Source organism: Medicago sativa, chromosome 5, assembly GCF_051527215.1.
Source record: "Medicago sativa cultivar Bolivia chromosome 5, Bolivia_mono, whole genome shotgun sequence".
NCBI classification, from domain to species: Eukaryota; Viridiplantae; Streptophyta; class Magnoliopsida; order Fabales; family Fabaceae; genus Medicago; species Medicago sativa.
Genome location: NC_140753.1, coordinates 51,484,297 through 51,503,452, shown reverse-complemented (window position 1 = coordinate 51,503,452; position 19,156 = coordinate 51,484,297). Strand labels below are relative to the sequence as shown.

Genomic DNA, 19,156 nt, shown 5'->3' with positions numbered 1-19,156 from the left:
ATCCATCGTCCATATGCAAACTAAAAATTGTTGAGAGGAGGTCCATTTATGCAATACTGTAAATTAAATTGATGTCAATCGATATGACTTATTTCTCTATGTCGGTCAGTTTTTTTAACGTAATATTCTTTTCATTTTATTTCTATATTACAAAATGCTAGTATATCTATGTTACGATGAGTGACGTTTGGAAACTCTGATTCAAATCACATCCAATATGTATTTATTAGGTCTAGATTTTTGGGAAAAAAGTGCACCACCATTTGGTTTTCTTTTTGCTATGTTTTTCTTTTGAGCATTGATATGTTGACAACCTAAACTCAACAACTTTTGCTTACACGTATATGTCCATGAAACAATTCTAAGCTTGCACAGAATCCATGGTGGTGTGGATTGGGTATCGTGTTTTCAAAAAAAAAAAAAAGAAAAAAAATCCAAGGTGGTAAGAAAATATTAAAAAATTCAGTTTGTACTGAAAACCGTATCAATAGACGTTGGAGACAACTTTTTGATTGTCAGTATATCATTTCTCTTTTATTTTTGCCATCATCTGATTTTGTTTAATATTTTACGGTGGTTTATGAATATAAACATTGAATTATAATCTATTTGTGTTATTGTGTAAAACATGTTCTTTTTGACTACTAAATTCCCAAGTGTTGAATGTAGACTTTGGAGCATGTATAGTAGTTTATAGTCATTTGGTTCACATTTCAAAGATTCACACTCATGTTATTTTTGCTTTGTAATGTCAAATGAAAATGTGCAATAATATTCATGTTAATTTCTTTTATCCGTGTATTTTTTGTTAAATATTTTTATAAAGGCGTCATCTCATGATTTGCCTAAGACATCTAAATTTGAAGGACCGGCCCTATATAAAACCCGTCAACGAGTGTGATATGACCCCAACCTTCTTACCATAGTTCACCTAAATCACTTGTCTGAACCATAATTGTTGGAGCAAGCTAACGCATAAGGGGATTGTTCATAGAGTAGTGATATTTGAACATCCATGTGAGACAACTTATGTGACAACTTCTTTTTTCTCTTTTTCATTGGTCAAAATCAATGGAGAGAGAGAGAGAAAAAAGAAGAAAGAGAATAAGAGTATAATGTGAGTATGAGAGAGAAAGTTGTTAAAAAGTTGTCATAAAATGGTTGTACAAATATCATTTCTCTTGTTCATATGCTCAAATTTGTTAAAATACACTATCAAAAGTTTGCCGCAGCTTAAGGGGGTTGAATGAGCAATCACCATCAGATAAACACTTTTTTATATAAGAATCGTATAAGAAATGCAAGTGAACGAAAAAAAACTGATTATTGGACTTAAAACAAATTAGAAGTTTAGGCACCTATCATTTACTCACGAGCACCTCAAACTTCCAAAAATATCTTCGATGATAGTTAACTATCGCTTGCATGTGAATGGTAGTTAACCACCGTTCATTGTTCTCGATAACTGTTTGTGTCAATTGTTTCCTATAACTGGACAAAACCATCAATTCCTCTTGCAAAAGCAATTTTTTGAACTTTAAATGATATAGCTACATTGATAATATACACAAAAAATTACTCAAAGTAACCATAGTAAAGGGAAGAATAAATCAATCTGAGAGTTGGACATGCAAATGCCACTAGTAAATCCAGAAATATGTCACTGGAATCAGAGTTCAAACAAAGATGATAATCAAATACTAATTAAATTGTTTAATCCATTATTGATCAGATTAAGAAATGCGCTAGATCTGAGAGGCAGGATTACTCGGAACTACCAAATCATCAAATGATATCTATTAACATGTAACTTTATGTATGTGTGTGATTCCAAATGAACAAATTCTTAAGTGTTATGTAACTGAAGGTATCATTTACCTAAACGCTGAAAAGTTGCCAAGTGATTTTTTTTTCTTCCACTTAGTCGAGGATTCCTCAATTGGTGATACATCTCAGTTATGTTATGAATGCATAACAGAATTGGTGATATTAATTTCAAATGGTGATACTGATACATCTCTAGCTTGATCCTTAATTAATGTACTGTTGGTGATGGAGAGTACTTCAAATGCAAGGAGTCACTCTAGAAAAAATATTTTATGATGAAAATTACAGAAAAAAAATGAAAAAGAATTCAAATGCAAAAACTATAGTTGCCCAACAAAAATCAATTAACATATTGTAAATAGCAGTATGAAAAAAATAAACCGGGTCAGAAAGCCTTATTACAAGTAAACGTTTCATACTTCAATTATCCTCCTACAAGTGGAAACCCACAATGCACGACAGTTCACTAACCACAAAAATAATAATGAAATTTGGTGCTTTCCTTAATCACGTACTAGGTTCAAACTTGAACAAGACATTTATAAATAAAAAATAAAAATGAAAAAGCTAATTTTCTTAGATCATTTCTGAAAAATATATAAAAATAAATTATGAATTTTAAAATCAACCTGTAAAAGAAAACTATCTCCAAAAATCATAGTATAGAGAATCCCCACTATTATTTATAACTTAGGGGCTCCCAACTTTTGTATGGTACTCAAATATTTCAATCCTTTCTTTCTCTTGTCTTTCTATATGATACACCAGAATTTATATGACTAAAATGATTGGATCCTGCTCTCTCAAAAGAATCAGTCTCCCTAAAACTACTACTACTCCTACATGTATCTAATTTCCTATGCTCTATACTTGTGTTATGATGCAAATGAGAAACACCTGCCTCACTCCTTTCAACGTTCACCGGTCTTCTCCTATACAAATGACTGTCTATCTCCGCCCTCGAACTTGTGCAGGAATCGCCGCCCCCGCCTCGTCCCGAGTTACCAAAAATATAATCAGCAAATTCGTCGGTACCTGTTGAATCACATGTGCTATCGGTGCTGCAAGAACATTCGTCTGAATTGTTGCTGATAAGGGATGAATTATCACTTGATGAGTCTTCTTCCATGATACTTTTCATGTGATGAAACTTGGAATGGATAGTCTCTAAAGTGGGTAAACCACATGAAGAAATTGAATTAGTCATGATGCGTTCAGCAGAACCAGAATGTGAAGATGCATGTTTGTGCTTCATTATGACAGATTTTCCATTGACTTTGCTTTTTGAATCCGAGGACACTATCATGTCCCTAATTAATCTTGGAGCCCTAGGTGAGCACCTGCAAGGTGGTTCGTTCAGTTAGAAGTAGACGAGACAATAAATTCATAATATAGAGAAAACAAGATATTAACCTCAAAAAAAAAAAAAAGATATATAAAACAGATGGTTTACCTTGCATAAAGAAGCATGTATGCGCCTTTTGTCAAGACTGTTTCCAATTCAACAGGTGTCACCTGTAGGACAAATAGATGATATGGTTAAATGATTCAAGGTATCAGCTACAGTGGAAATTTCAGAAAATAAAACATAGGGCCCGCTTGGATTGGCTTATTTTTTAGCTTATTAAAAATAGTTTATGCAAAAAAATAAACTTTTATGTTAATTTATAAGTTTCACTAACGAAAATTGTATCTTCATAACATGTTTTTTCATATACTAACTACATTGACAAGCTTATAAATAGCACAAAAAAGCTCATTTATTTGCATAAGCTCAAAATAAGCCTTATCCAAACGGGTCCATAGTAGTTGTCATTATTGATAAACACAGCTTTGTATGAAAAAATCTATGAGCACACTTTGGTCCAACATTATATCCTTCTTAATATAATTAATGGAAGAGTTTAATGGGCATACACTAGGAGGCCACGATTTGTCCTTGTCGCACCACTATATTCACAATACCTTTATAAAAGGGGTGGGTGGATGTTGCAATACACTGTGCATATCCTTTAAATCTATCATCGAACTCAATAAGCCTTGTCATAGAACTTGAACTAGGTCTAACTCAACCCAAAAGTTAGTTCTTAAAGCAGGGATTTCCTCCACCTTATAAGAGAGCAATACTTTGGTCATATGTCTAGTCAATGTGGGCCTAAACATACCCCTATGTACATTGAAGGTGCTGTCGGCTACAATGAAAGCAATCCATAGTAGCCGCGATAAAGTTGGCTAGGAGTGACAGCAATTAGGGTGTTTTCCCCAACAAAAAAAACTCAACCCATATCTAGAGGATAGTGCAAAACAAATTTACACGGGGTTACATGGGCTCAAACAAAGGTGCCATACATCTAACAATGCATTTATCATTTGTCTACCTTCATAAAGTTATTATTCACGGTTCTATTTTGCCATGGTTACGAGTTATGCAAACTTGAACATAGAATTTAATGATCATGAAGTCAAGTTGTCTTGTAAAACTACAGTAGATAAATTCACAGAAATTCGTTCAAGACACAAAATAATCCGCTATCAAGATATGCAAATAAATAGCAACAGACACGTACCACACTGTCATCAACCTTGAACCAACTGTTCTGGAAATTCTTCACATAACCCACGTAGTGACCTGAAAAAGCAGCGTTCATGGTATCCAGGTGTACAACGACCCCATACAGCCTGTATATGGCCAGATCACTAGTTCCACTCATGAAGGGTGCCAAGTCAAGTATTTCTGGAAACCGAATTGATTTATTAAGCTTTCCAAATTTTCCAGACTGCAACACGTGTCGAAAATAAGTATGCATACAGGATAGATAGAATGGTAAAGAAATTCTTTGAATTTAAGACAAATACCCGAAATCTCTTCAATGCAATTGTTAGAACATTAGGTGCCTCTGAAACTGCCATTTGCTTCTTGGCCTTCTCATAAGATTTACATCTGTTTAACATGGAAGTGTTTGATTAACTAAATTTAAATTTGTTTAACATGGAAGTGTTTGATTAATTAATAGAGGAAATTCCTTCGATAACAAAAAAAAAAAATTGAAAACACAATATAACACAACTTGAGCGAAGGGAAAAGAAACAATTTAATCAAAAAACTTGAGTGATAAGTTTCAACTTCCAATTCAATTCCAGATATCCAAATTATGATTTCAGTCTACAAAAAAATGTAAGCCATGAATAAGTATTTCTAAACCACGGTCAGATTATGAGACATATCATACAATGAATCCTTGCAGACCTTAATAACCAAATAATCTATGATCTGTCATTTCTGTCAGAAGTTGTTGTGAAGTTATTATTATACTAAGTCTCCAACATCTACACGTGACCTTATATAACATTGAAAGCACGGGTAAATTTAAAACTGTAAGCACCAAATATGTTCTTTTGACCTTAATATATAGCTTTGATGGCATGCGTGAGTAATACATGATTATTGAAATTTTCCAAAAGGCACCTACCTGCCACAATGGTATTTGTTTTCTCCATCCAGAGTCTCGGTGCTCGTAAATTGTTTAAGGGCTTCCTCCAGAGATGTTATCTCCCCTTCTATCTCAACAGTTAAATCCATCATCCTTTCTTGGCGCTCAGATTTCCCTCCACATTTCATGCATTGTATCTGCAAACATATTATCCGTCTTGCTTGGGTAAGTAAATGCTAGTTTACAGCAATAATAGCATTATCTAATTAAAAAGTGCTACATCTATATGCTGTAGAGGTACAAAATTGTTACAGATAAATGCCTATTATTTTTCAGAAAAACTAAAATAAAAATATACCTTCGAGCGTAGGTAGCCTCCAAAGGTAAGACCAACTAAATTAGTTTGCTCTTTGAATGCATCTGATGCATCAACCCCACATTCCATAAGGCAAACAGATTGCATTGTTTCAACTACATGCCTGTACATGATTCATTAACTAAGGTAAGATATAAAACAAGAACTATAAAATATTGCTTTACACCAACTCAAAGATGTAAACACACCTTAGAAATTCATGTGCATCCTCTTCTCTTCCATTACCAAGTTGACTTCCAATGCTCTGTAGTTGAGAGAGTATGCCTGTAGGTGAGAGGGGAGATTTTGTGTCTTTTGACTTCAAAATCAAACTTTCAAACTCGCAAGTGAAACACAATTTTTTACTTGCACCTGAAATTGACATGAGAGATTACCATCGGGGTACAGTTACAGAGATAGTAATCATGCAGTATGGTATGAGATGATTTAAATATGAAACTGTTATTGCATACATACATGATTTAGAATGAAGTCCTTGAAGCAAATATGCGGTCAACGGTGGTGTAAATGCCAAGCACTGGAGTACAGCATTTGCATAACAGCTGCAAAATGGTAATAAAATTATGAAATTATAAAGAAATCCTAAACATAGAAAAATTTACAACCTAACAAGGGTTTGTTTACTTTGTAAAAACATTTTCTGTTTTCATTTCCTAAAACTTGTGTTAGTTTTACTTGTTAACAAGGAGAAAAGAGACTCTTGAAGTGAACAATTGTTTTGAATATCTGAAAGCACATGAAAAATGGCAAAAGAACTATTTTCATTATTTCCAGAAATCCATCCTCCCTAGCTAGCATTTTATCTTCTCTCCATCACAATACCCACTTCAAAAGACTCTAATGTTCTTATCAGCAAGCCCTAAACTTCACATTTTCTAGGAAATGAAAACAAAAAATGTCTTCACAAAGTAAACAGACCCTCACCATTCGCATAGATCAATCAATGAACAAAGTGAAAGAAATATAGGATCTTTATGGCAAAAAAAGAAGAAAATAGTGCAGAGACGCTGTTCTATTGAGTCATGAAGATATTAAATTAAAATCAATACATATAATGCTACAATTATCAATTTCTCATGAACAACTCATTTCAAATTACCTGTTTCCACAATTTGTAAGACCAAATGGTTGAAACTCCGCTCTGTTCCAGTTATAAAGTTTGACAAACAGATCATATGGAAAAAGACCCTGTAGCAACAATTAATATATCGTGTAAGAAAAAATTTCCTTAAGACACTGAAGAAAATAAAAGATTTGTTAAAAAATAACCTTGTCACTGTATTTTCCAGCAATATCACTCCCAACAGCTACTGGAAAGTGTTTGGACAAATTTGATCCTCTAAACCGATTGTGATCAACAACTTTCAGAACAGATGCTTTAAGGCAATCCTTAGAATTTGGAGAACAGTTAGCAACCTGGACTGGATGAGCAGTGCCAGAACGGTTACCATTGTTCTTACATTTTGAACTGTAATGTATATGTTCCCCCTCTTCATCTTTAGAAACTAACTTAGAATCAGCAGTTGTTTGTGGAAAACAACTAACTTCAGCAGATCTCAAGCTGCTTCTGGGGTTGATTGTAACATGATTTGATACCTTAGAGGCAACAGCGTATGAGTTATTGATGCTTGAAGCATCTGCACGACGTGAAGAGACAAGACCTTCATTCTCAGAAGATCCTGATCCTGCATGTGGAATATTTTTCCCAACAGACTTCGTACGAGATTCATTAGAGTGAGATGGAAGAGTGTCAGCAAAAGAGTCATCTTTTGTCCCCTTTAAATCAAGAGTGCAATTCCAAAATTCAGAAGATGCATTAGAAGGTTCTGTTGTTCCCCCTTTCTGCGTCGTCAAACCTGATCTACCGTTTGATGTGGGCTTAATCTCTTCTTTACCAAAAACAGGTATAACTGAATCAACCAGACTAGCAAACTTAGGTGACAATGGGATGGTTGCCCCGATGCTATGACCATTTGATGTGTTGTCTGAGTCATCAAAAGTGGGGTCAGTACAAATATGTCCCTCGGATCTAACATGTTCATTTGAGATGATACTCTCACAACCAGATGAATCATCAGATGACTCGTTAGCACCAGTGGAAGCAGAGAATCCAGAAAATGAGTTGCATGATAATTCAGAATTAGAGTCTGCAATATTCTCCTCTGCAAGAGACTCAGCCCTTGCATTATCATTCTCTGCACATGAAATTTTGGGAGGTTTTACATCAGAGAATGGAGGTTTCTCAGAGGATGTTCTATCTTCTGGGCTTTCAATCCGAGACTTCTCATCATTGATTCCACGGTAGTCTGGCTCAACTACCTTCTTACCAATATCGCATACCAGATCATCAGCCTGGCTCTGGCGAGCTGTACCGGGAGGATAGCATTTGTCTTTGTGACCTTGACGCCAATGAGCAATTTGACACTTACCAGAACTGAAATACAAGAAATGAATGGTAAGCAACAAGGACATTTTAATTTTATTAAAATCTACGGAAATAGAAACGTTGCAGAGCAAAGGTGATGAAATGGCAACTACATAGTAATAAAGTAACTATAAGTGATGAAATGGAAACTACATAACATAGTAATAAAGTAACTATGTGTTCCTAACACTTTAAAGCTATTGCTTAGATACAAGAGCTGATGTTGGTAGAAGCAAAACTCAAAGTTCCTCTTAGTATAAGGAAAATTGGCTACACAGAATCCCTCTAGCTTCTTTCTAGCAACATCAATTATGCAGAAAATCTATTTCTGTAACCATGTGATAACTTGAAAACTTTCAGTTATACTTGTTCCAGCATGTCCATTAAAGAGTACAAGATTGTCAAATAATACGACTTTACGAATTTAGAATTTAAGGACACTAATGATGCAAGAAAATGTAAAATTAGTAAAAACCCTGCAGCCGAATTTTTTTAATGTGCTTATGCAATAAAAATGTACTGATGTGAGTAAGTATTTGAAAATTACAAATTTGACCATAAAGAATGTCTCTACCCTCCCATATTATTGTCTTGTAAAGAAGAAAAATGGATCAAATAAAAAAGATATGTTGGTATCATCTCTGCTATAGCACCAATACCAAGCTTTTGAGTGGGGAAAATGACTTTGCAAACCTTAATATATCTCATCACCTACAGGTAACCAACAGATACTCAATATTGAGCAATTAAATACGTGTGTACCAACGATGGATGCAGATAACTTGTAAAGGTCCAATAGCAATTACTAAGGCATGTCTTTATTAGACATCATCTAAGAGAATCAAACATCTCTAAAGAGGAATGATATACATCTCTTAGCTCCCCCAATATAATTATGCAAAAACATAAAACCCTACAACTAACAGAGGATCTATAAAAAAAGGGGGTCAAAACTAACAAAAATGCAAAAATCTAGCAATCAATCATATTACATTCTACTATCTTGAGAAGAAAATCTAAAAAGAAACCATCATCTTCAGCAAAAATTCTATACAAAACAAAAGACCATCTTAAACCACGTTTCTATCAACATATAAAAAGTTTCAACATAATCACATCAACGATATCCTTAATTTGTTGAAACAAACAACCAGCTGTTCTTTCAACATTGACCATATTCAGAAACAAACTTAAGAGTCCAGTGTAAATGCAAACGAACAAAAACAACAACCAAGTCTTATCCCACTAAGTGGGGTTGGCTACATGGATCAAATTACACCATAATGTTCTATCATAAACCATATTTCTATCCAAACCATTAATCTCAAGATCTTTCTTAATAGTTTTTCTAGGTCTTACTCTACCTCTAGTGATTCGACTATCCTCTATGATCTAGTCTTCTTACTACAACAACTACATGTCTTCTCTCTACATGTCAAAACCACCTAAGCTTAGTTTCCACCATCTTTTCTACTATAGTGTGAATTCTCAAACCAAGACAAGGATTTTAAATGTTTTCATTGTTAGGTTTAAAAAACCACACAAAACCTATTCCACAAGAAACATCACTTAAACCTAAAATCAAAAGCCAACCCTATAAAAGCTTACAACTTTATACCTTGAAAATGAAAACCCTAAATTTAGCAAAAGCAAGCGAAAAACGTACCAGTAATGAACCGATTTGCACCTTGCACACCGCGTAGTAGTGGGAGAGCAACACACAGCACATTGATTACTCTTATTCTTATTCTTAACAACAGAAACAGCAACGTTTTGATACGAATTCTTGTTCACATATTGATAAGAAGCTGGAAAGGCATCGTTTTGAATTTGATACGAATTCGCAGCGGTGACATATTGATACGAAGCTGCCGCCTCACGTTCAACCCTAGCAGACTCCTCCGCCGCGAAAATCAACAATCTCCTAACCTCCTCCGCCCTCTCCGCAGCACGGCGCCACTTGTAACGTATCACGAATCCAATCACCGGCAACACAACACAAATTAAAGCGATGAAAGTGAAAGAATAAAACCCTAGATCGATTGTAACACGCATTTATTTACTCCTCCTCCGCCGTGATACGACGGCGACGGTGACGATCACGGTAAGGATTGGTCGGAAAGTTAACGGGATTAAAGAAGTGTGAGAAATGCATGTGATGAAGACTTTGATTGAAGATTGTGAAGTGAGAGTGGGATGAGAATTCAACAACGAAGAAATTGTTGGGTTGAAAATTTGAAACAAGACAATAACACTCACTATTGGGTTTTTCTTGCGGTTACGTTGGGACTAAGGAGAGAAAAAGAATTTTTATTTTTTTGGTTTTGGAATATGAAACATGTTTAAGAAAAAAACTACTCCACTGTTTTACTTACACGATTTTGGCATTACGTGGAACGCACGCGGTAATAAATAAGGAAATAAATACTCGTTATTGTGGAGAAAGCAAAGAAGGTCGGTTACGGAATTTAAGAAATTGATGATGAAAGGAAAAGAATTTTGATTTCCCTGTAAAGGAATTTTCTTCGTTGATCTCATATTCCGATCGATGAGGGAGTTTAGAATCAATTTTTGGGTCCACCTAACAAGTATCGTGAGAATATAAAATTACTGCATTCGTTCAAATTTTAACTGACTTGATTACTACTATCATCTTCTATCAATTTCATTTTATTTTTTTTTTACAAAATACTCTTCCATCCATAATTATAATATCATCACTTGCAAAAAATTATTATCTCTTCTTAAAAAAAAATTATCTCTGAATATAATTCTCTACAAATTATTCCCTCTATTTTAAATTATATGTTATTTTAATAAAATTTATTTCTTTTAAATTATACTCGAGTATTTTTTTAAGGGAAGTGTATTTTTTTATGTTATTTGGGTTACATATATAGATAATGTTTTTTTATAGAATATATATATATGATATTATTGTTCGAGTTATACATATATTATTGATTAAAATTTATTTATCCAAGAAATAGTAAAAAGAAAAAAGATTAAACATATACTATACCATAATTTATTAAATAACTATTAACATCTATCTACAATATAAAGTCAATAAATCGATGTTGTATAAGTTGAAATAATAATAAAAAATATTTAAAATTTTCTCAATCAATTTATTATTTAAAAATTAAATATGTATTAAAAAAAATTGGTTGGATGAGCTTCGGGTGCTTATCATGGTTAAGGGTGACTGCAGGCTTAAAGAGCATTTATAAAAATATCTACTAAAATCTTACCAAAGATGTTCTCACATTAATAGCGGCAATTGATCTTACGCCGGAGTCAAATTCTTACTAGCTGGGTCAACCTTAATTGAAAATTATCTATTAAATTTTAATAAAAGCTATGCTAAGTTTAATATAATTTCAACTGAAGTTTAATAAAGGATAAAATTGAGAAACAAATAAATAATTAGAATTAAAATGTGGTAAAATTTATAAGTTAAATAAAGAGTTAAATTATTGTGGTTTGTCCTGATCTTGACAAACATGATGATATAAAAGAGAAGCAATGAAAAGAAAGTCCAAGGAAGCAAGTATATAAAGATAAAGAGAGAAGTCAATCATCAAATTCAAATCAAGCTAACCATAGATACTATGTCGAACTTTGGAAACATGACTGACCCTGCCATGTTTTATTCATATTAGTTCTTCAAAAAGTGTGTTAAGGACTAAATTGATAATAAATTAGTAAATATATAGACCAATTTAACACTAATTTGTTAAAATACATATATTTAATTGATAGCAAGTGATTAAATATGTGGACCTGTTTAATAGCTAAATATAGTCGGAGATCTTGAAATACTCAGTGACACATTTGAGAGTGTAAGAGATGTGATGAGTCGGTTTGATTTGATTTTTGAAAAGAAAAAACTTCTAACTAATACTACAAAATAGTCGGTTTTGTTTTGCAATCTAAATGTGAAATCTGATCCAATCCAAACCGATTAAGAATGAGTTGATTAAATGGAGTTTAATTGGTTTGACATTTTAAAAAATTCAAGAATTACTCTAAAATATCTACACAAATAAACTTTTGTACTCCTCCATTTGGCACATTTAAGAAGCAAGTAGAAAGAAAGTCAACATAAGCAAAGTACTACAAAGAACGACATCAATCATAAAAAAAAAAAAAAAAAAAAAAGAACCAACCCAAATCAAACAGACATACGATGTCGGAATCCGGAAACCTCGGTGTAGTAGTTGTAGCAGTAGACGGAAGCGAAGAGAGCATGAACGCTCTCCGCTGGGCGTTAGAAAATCTCAAGCTCCGATCACCTACACCCGATGATTCCACCGACGCTGGTTCTTTCATCATCCTCCACGTTCAATCACCGCCGTCCATCGCCACCGGTCTTAATCCCGGTTCCATCCCTTTCGGTGGACCCAGTTCAGTACATCATTTTCTTTCTTTCACATATTTCATTTTCTCTTTAATTCATTCCATGTTTTTACTGAAACATTGATTTTTCATTAGGTGATCTTGAAGTTCCTGCGTTTGCTGCAGCAATTGAAGCTCACCAGAAACGTATTACTGATTCTATTTTTGATCATGCTTTGGGAATTTGCTCCACCTACAATGTAAGCTTTAGTTCAATTTGTTTTTTCTTAGTGTTGCCGGAATATGTTAAAACTTTCTTACATTTACACTGCATACAAATTAAGTTCATATATAAAAATAAAGGAAAATGACAAAACTTATTTGTTTATTGTATTTTGGCTATCTGTATTTTTATGTTAGTTATTAATTTAGAGAAATAATTATAACTTAGTGACAGTGTGTGAAAATTGGTTTAAATAACAGTTATTTGCAGCTAAGGTTTTTCGCATTTTTTTTTTTTTTTTTGAGGAATGGATTTTTCGCATATTTGTCTCTCTTTTTATACAATATTTTTTTTGAGTCTATTATTTATTTTTCTTTTTCAGATGTTTATTACATTGTAAAACTGTCATTCTCAATTGAATTTAACTTAAACATGAGAATTAGTCATTTAGTAGTTTGGGGGAGGAACATAAGAGTTTTGAGCGATAAGAGTTGTGGGTTTTGAATTCCCTACCTTCACTTTTTTGTGCAAGTCTCCAGTTTTAAGTTAATGGAATAATGGCATCTATATACAGTACCGTAGTTGAATTGCAATTGACTCTTCTTTATCTATGACAGACTAAGGTCAGGACTCTTGTTGTTGTTGGCGATCCAAAGGAGAAGATTTGTGAAACTGTACAGGATTTGCATGCTGATGTGCTTGTGATGGGGTCTCGGGCTTTTGGCCCTATTAAGAGGTACAAAAATTTACTTCTGACAAGCCAGAAAGTTACATAGAAATTTACACTAACAATGGACTTAATATTTATGGTATTTTTGAACCTGATTAGGACCTTACATATCACAAAATGGCATGATAATAAACCATCTGGACCATTTTTTTATCCTTCAGTTCATATATATAATGTTGACAACTAGCTAGACACTAGTCCTAAAGTAATACCAGGGAAGAAAATGGAAAATTTCAAACTTAAATGTATTAAGAAAACCCGAGTCTATCATTGGCTTGAGACATTCTTCTGAAATCTAAATCTAGTTTAGGCAGTTCTAACCTTGTAAGTTGGTTTCGTGGTGTTACAATAGACTCAAAATCAAAATATAAGATGTGGCCGATTTCCAGTTTTATTTGCAATATCGAATGTTGTGTTTTTCATATTTTATTGTTCTAAGGAATCTGAAGTTTAAAGATGGAAACTATATGGACTTGCCTCTCACAATGCTTTGAATTTTTGGTTGCAGAATGTTCCTGGGAAGTGTTAGCAACTACTGTGCCCACCATTCCGAGTGTCCAGTCATTATCATCAAAGGAAAGGACGGCGTTAATAAGGGAAACTAATACACTTCTACTATGATATATCGACTTTTAATGAGTACGTCTATCCACACTTTGACGTAGCATGACCCTTAAATTTGTTGAATATATTATTTAGGATTTGACATATAGAGGCATATTTAACGTTGGAGTAAGAACTGAGGAGTCTATCGCCCTTGCAATCTGTTAATCAATGTGATACGCATGGAGATGGGTAATAATTTTGACTTCTTAGGCCTTAAATGTTCGATAACTACCTTAGAAGAACCTCGTTGAACTTTTGTTAAGTGTTGCTCGTACTAATACTTATGTGACAGCCTGCACCTTTGGCCTTCTATTTCCATCCCTCCCTCCCTTTTCCTTCAAAAAAACATTTTCCCCAAAACTTGTAGCAACATATCAGAACACATCCAATATCATAAACAACTTATCAATATCTTCATATATAGATCAAACATGTATTAGAACACTCTTGTTAAGAAGGTTAACCATCTCACTCCTGATATTCATATGGGAAATCATAGGATGGGACTATGACATCTTAACCAAGAACCGAGGTAGGAAGGGACATAGGAGCCTGTTTGAAAAACTAGCCACCGTATCTTCTCCTACTGCAGAATATAAAGAAAATGGAGTTAAGCAAGGACTCTGGTTGAAGGAGGCAGGGGGGATTTAGTTTTGAGTTTTGACCCATTAAATACACTGCATAATTTTAGGAAGTGTCTTGCCATTGCATATAGTTGTTATGTGTAAAATATCGTATAAATGACATTTAAAGAGATTCTAAGAGTATCCTTATTTAAAGATATAGTTATATGATACAATAATGATAAGGACTTTATGATTAAAAGGTTTTACACTAAAAAAGTCTGAATTAATAGTTGGTGAAATGAAACTACAAGGATGTACTAACTAATTTATCCTTGCTTTCACATCTAGCGGAACTCTTCTGTCACAGACGTAAAGCTTAACTTTACTGTCATGCGCAGGATTCCCTGCAGTCACAAATTTGCCACATTCACGCATATGGCACATCCTCGATTTTTGGATCTAGATCGGGCGGTTTAGATATTAAGCTCAGTATTTTCATTTCAAAATAAATTAAAAATTGTATTGAAATCTAGACCGTCCGATCTTGATCCAAGGACCTTATGTGCTGAATGCGTGAATGCGGCAAATTTGTGACTGCAGCGAATCTGATGTGTAATTAACAATGGTGTGGGGTTCTAAAACAAGTTCGGTTTCTTTTAGGTGAGTTGCGGCATTTCAGGTGCTGATTCTGCACTTGTCCAACTGATCATGTCAAAAGCTTTTTCATACTTTGGATTTGCACGTTTTTTTGCTGGTCCTGTGCATTAGCTAAGCTTTGAAGTTTGTATTGCCATTGCTGGTCAGATCCTGCTACAAGTACGAGCTTTCGCTGTTTGTGGACAATAATGGTGTTGTGCGTGTGAAATTGTTGCAGTTAAGAGTGGATTTTCACATGTGGTATTATATGTTTAGTAGTTGTTGCATTGATTCAAAGAGATATATGACTCCTGAAATTTTTTATTGTTTTTTAAAGTTGTACAATATTGTAAACAAATGTTGGATTACTTTAGCTCTGTGTTAGAAATTTTATTTTCTGAGCATTGTTGTTTCATTTATGTATAGAACATTGGTTGAATTTATGTTTATGGGTCATGAAATATCTATCTTGTAATAATTAATGAATATTGGATATATTACCCAAAAAAAGAAGGATGTGATATGGTGAGTGTTTTTGAATAATGTTGTATATATGTTGAATAGATTCATGATGAGTGGAACCATTATAACTCTTATGAAAATGGCATGATTTGAATATATGTTACTCCTCTGGTAAGGATATGTTTTGGGATATATGAGTAACTCTTGTGAGAAATTTTTTGTGATTGCATATGCCTTATCTGAAATTAAGAATGGGAGGAAGATTGTCTAAGCCTTTAAGAGATATTCTAGAGCATCACATCGGTTTACAAGAGATAGTTGTATATTTCCCTTTTGATTATAATTGGTGGAATTTAGATAATGACTTATAATTGGGGAAGAGAAAGAATTTTGTTAATTAAAGTAACACTAATGGATTATATTAGAAATGTCTGAGGGGATTTAAACTTTGTCGTTTGAGGTTCACAAGAGCAAACTTTTACCGGTAACTGAACATCTTACATGACACTCATTTGTGGAATGGAGTAAGTAGTAATAATTAACCAACCCATAAAAATCAAACAACATATTCATTATTTATTTTACTTATATACCATAATAATTTATATTACTATAAATTCCATTGGATACAACGTGAGTAGCTCAATTTACCCTTTACAAAATAGTAGTATAATACATAAAGCAGCAAAATAAAAGAATGAAAAAAACAAGAAGAGATAGAGATTAAATCCCTGGCTCAAATTAAGGCCAGCTAGATCCACTCCCATCTCTCTAACTCTCTCAAGCCTTTAAAACTGTGAAGTCTTTGTTTCCATATCCACATCACTCTCTCTCAAACACCAATCCTGCATGAGCACAACAATGTCCATTTATAAAAATGCATGGTCTCCTGAATTTTTTTTTTTTTTTTATAGATTGTAATTAGGTACACTTTGTTGAGAATCTCATGCAATAATAAATTAATTACTTCTGCCAAATAGTTAATTAACCCCACCACTGGTGAACTGCTACTCCTTCATCTCTTAATTTTCCGTACAAAGCCAAACATTCCCAATATGCCCTTCTACCTCTAGTCCCTCGTTTCAAATTCAAACCTTGTGGCTTGCACTCCAAGAAAAGCTCATCCACCAACATAATAGACTTACTCCTCATCATTTCTTCAACAACTTCAGCCTCAGCTTTCATCACCACGTACTCTTCATCTTTTACATTCTTCATCAACCAATCCGACATCTCAACTTGTGCCGTGGGCGAACCCTCGACCACAGTCTCTATCTTATACATCTCAAAATTCTTGTTCCTTGTTGGATAATTCTTTGAAAACCAATCTGTTCCACTGCCTCCATCTTTTTGTGGCAACCCTACGTCGATGAAAACCCGACGAGGGTAGCTTTCAAGTGTGTCACCCATTAAATCAGGTAAATACTTTGTACGCTTCAAATACACTCTTGATTTACCAGAGGCAGCACGTGGAGGCTCAAGGAGAACGTCCTCGAGTTTCTGAAGTGCTGCTCTCTTTGCCTCTGTTGCGTATCCTAATAGCTTTCGTTGGGAACCAAGTTTAACGGGTGCAGTTGTTATTTTCTTCATTGCCATTACTACTTTCTGGAACCTTCTCATGTAAGCTACCTTGTAGTTTGAGGGCTTATGAAAAGCCGCCGCATTTAGAATCACCACTGCAGCAATGCCATTTGTTTTTAGGGTTCTATCGATGAATTGTGATGAAGCGGGGAAGTTGGATGTGAAGACGAAATCAACTGTTCCATCAAGAATCAAACTTTGTTTCTCCATGTCATTTAATGGAATGTAATCCATGTTGTATTGATCTATGAAACTCTGAAACTGATGAACCCCTTCTTGCTCTTGATCTCCAAGAAAAACGGCTTTATGTTGATTCGATTTCTTCACAAGTCCTTCGTTCGTTAGGTCGTTGAAGAGGAGAGTCAAAAGTTGATCCATGTTGATGGAATTATCAAATCCGTTGAGTCCTTGTTGTGGAAGAATCTTCATGTTTGAGGCTGAATCATCAAGACTAGGGTTTCTTGATACAAGTGATGAACTTATCAATGGGAATGAAGCCACAAGCAATGCCAAAAGAACCAAACGATAAAAAATCTTCCATGTTCCTGAATAAGGGAACCTTATTATAAGATAATAGGCTTTTGGGTTGAATGCAAGTGCACTAACATGTTTGTTTTTGTTGGAAATGTATCCTTTTGGTCCAAAGGAAAAAGCAGCTAGTTCAACAGCCATGGTAGGGATTTAAAATCAAAAGAAAGAAATGAAGAAATATTGTTTATAATGTATAGCTAGAAATTAATTAAAATGGCAGAAGGAGAATATATTATAGTATATGAAAAGAGTTATGATGAAATGTGTGAGAGAGGAGAGAGGGGGGGTGTGGATAGAAACGGAGGTAAATATTTAGCGAGAACAAAATCTAGCTGCGGTATGATTACCACCAACAAGAGCAACTCGGTTACTTTTCAATGCTAACAAAAGTGATAACAACTCTTTCATTCGTTGAATCTCCATTTGTTAATTCTTTTATGATGATCCAGGTCGATGATGGTGTTTGAGGGTTAATTACTTGTATATTTACTTTAGGAACTCATCTCTCTCTCATTCACCTTCATCGATAAGGAAAATGTGAGAGGGGGAGAGAGTTTTTGAGAGGCTTGTTGATGTAATGATAATAATTATAATTATTTGGTTTTGGTGTTTGAATTAGGAGAGAGATACGGATTTGTTTGAGGGTGATTATATGGTAGAGATTGTTTGTAAAATGGTTGGTGACACGAAAATTGTGTTATGCCATTCACTAATGGCTAAGTGCTAACTACTCTTTTATGTATTGTGATATGTTTGTTTTGTTTAGATTAGTAAATATATATTTTTGAACAATAGATTGGTAAAATTATCTCCAAAATAATACATGCGTGTATGGTATGTGTGGGGGTGGAATTGGTCCTATGAATGGGGTTGACAAGTTGGTATAGCTTGGCATTGGTTTTTTTCCTAAGAAAGGTTGGCATTGGTTTTGGTAATTAGGATAATAATATGCTATTATGGGAAACTGATGACAATAATTAGTAGTTATATTGGTCCCATGTGTCTAACACGAGTTAAGATTCTCCATTTGTTCCATTTGGAGAGATAAAGACACATAAAAAAGCGTAAGATTTATTTTGGGCACCCTTGACAATGGTGACTTTATTTAGGATAAAAAATTATAAAACTTGTATACCATACCCAAATGCACCATTAGCATGACAGACATACTATAGAGGAACTCATTGATAGTGTTGTAATTCTCTGATTAGTTGTTTGTATTTTGTTAGTAGGTCTGTCAGTCTTTCACAATTATACTTGCTCCGTTCTACCATAGATGACATATTTGACAATGTGCACTATTGACCTAACATATTTGACCATATTTTTCTACTAATATACAAAAATAAATAATATCATGTAAGATGTTGTTGGATTCGTCTCGATAAATATTTTTAAAATGTTAAATTTTCATAATTTTT

General features: G+C 33.9%; 3 protein-coding genes across 5 annotated transcripts; 1 reads left to right on the top strand and 2 right to left on the bottom strand.

Annotated features, from left to right (window-relative positions):
* Positions 1-2,411: 2,411 nt before the first annotated feature.
* LOC146922821 (ubiquitin carboxyl-terminal hydrolase 16-like) lies at positions 2,412-10,301 on the bottom strand. The gene is made up of 11 exons (XM_085715618.1): positions 9,726-10,301; positions 6,904-8,068; positions 6,734-6,822; positions 6,091-6,176; positions 5,823-5,985; positions 5,617-5,737; positions 5,298-5,455; positions 4,684-4,768; positions 4,395-4,604; positions 3,281-3,342; positions 2,412-3,167 (listed from the first exon to the last, which is right to left on the bottom strand). Exons 1-11 carry the CDS (start codon positions 10,112-10,114, stop codon positions 2,555-2,557), a joined length of 3,141 nt encoding a protein of 1,046 aa, XP_085571744.1. The 5' UTR covers positions 10,115-10,301; the 3' UTR covers positions 2,412-2,554.
* Positions 10,302-12,166: 1,865 nt separating this feature from the next.
* On the top strand, positions 12,167-15,704 carry LOC146922820 (Adenine nucleotide alpha hydrolases-like superfamily protein). 3 transcript variants are annotated; one of them, XM_085715622.1, is made up of 5 exons: positions 12,167-12,468; positions 12,557-12,660; positions 13,241-13,359; positions 13,862-13,992; positions 15,330-15,704. In XM_085715622.1, the coding sequence occupies exons 1-4, from the start codon at positions 12,252-12,254 to the stop codon at positions 13,956-13,958; spliced, it is 537 nt and encodes a 178-aa protein (XP_085571748.1). In that variant the 5' UTR covers positions 12,167-12,251; the 3' UTR covers positions 13,959-13,992; positions 15,330-15,704. The 3 variants fall into 3 exon arrangements, with proteins under 3 accessions (XP_085571748.1, XP_085571747.1, XP_085571745.1); XM_085715621.1 differs by having other exon boundaries at positions 15,205-15,704; XM_085715619.1 differs by having other exon boundaries at positions 15,186-15,704.
* Positions 15,705-16,224: 520 nt separating this feature from the next.
* Positions 16,225-18,466, bottom strand: LOC146922819 (uncharacterized). The gene has a single exon (XM_085715617.1). It carries the CDS (start codon positions 17,874-17,876, stop codon positions 16,608-16,610), a length of 1,269 nt encoding a protein of 422 aa, XP_085571743.1. The 5' UTR covers positions 17,877-18,466; the 3' UTR covers positions 16,225-16,607.
* Positions 18,467-19,156: the final 690 nt, after the last annotated feature.

Coding starts and splice junctions, on each gene's coding strand:
- LOC146922821 (XM_085715618.1), bottom strand. CDS start 10,114: ATGCGTGTTACAATCGATCTAGGGTTTTATTCTTTCACTTTCATCGCT. Junction 6,823..6,903: donor CTGGAAAATACAGTGACAAG/GTTATTTTTTAA, acceptor TTGTTGCTACAG/GGTCTTTTTCCATATGATCT. Junction 5,986..6,090: donor AGGACTTCATTCTAAATCAT/GTATGTATGCAA, acceptor TGTCAATTTCAG/GTGCAAGTAAAAAATTGTGT.
- LOC146922820 (XM_085715622.1), top strand. CDS start 12,252: ATGTCGGAATCCGGAAACCTCGGTGTAGTAGTTGTAGCAGTAGACGGA. Junction 12,469..12,556: donor CATCCCTTTCGGTGGACCCA/GTTCAGTACATC, acceptor ATTTTTCATTAG/GTGATCTTGAAGTTCCTGCG. Junction 13,360..13,861: donor GCTTTTGGCCCTATTAAGAG/GTACAAAAATTT, acceptor TTTTGGTTGCAG/AATGTTCCTGGGAAGTGTTA.
- LOC146922819 (XM_085715617.1), bottom strand. CDS start 17,876: ATGGCTGTTGAACTAGCTGCTTTTTCCTTTGGACCAAAAGGATACATT.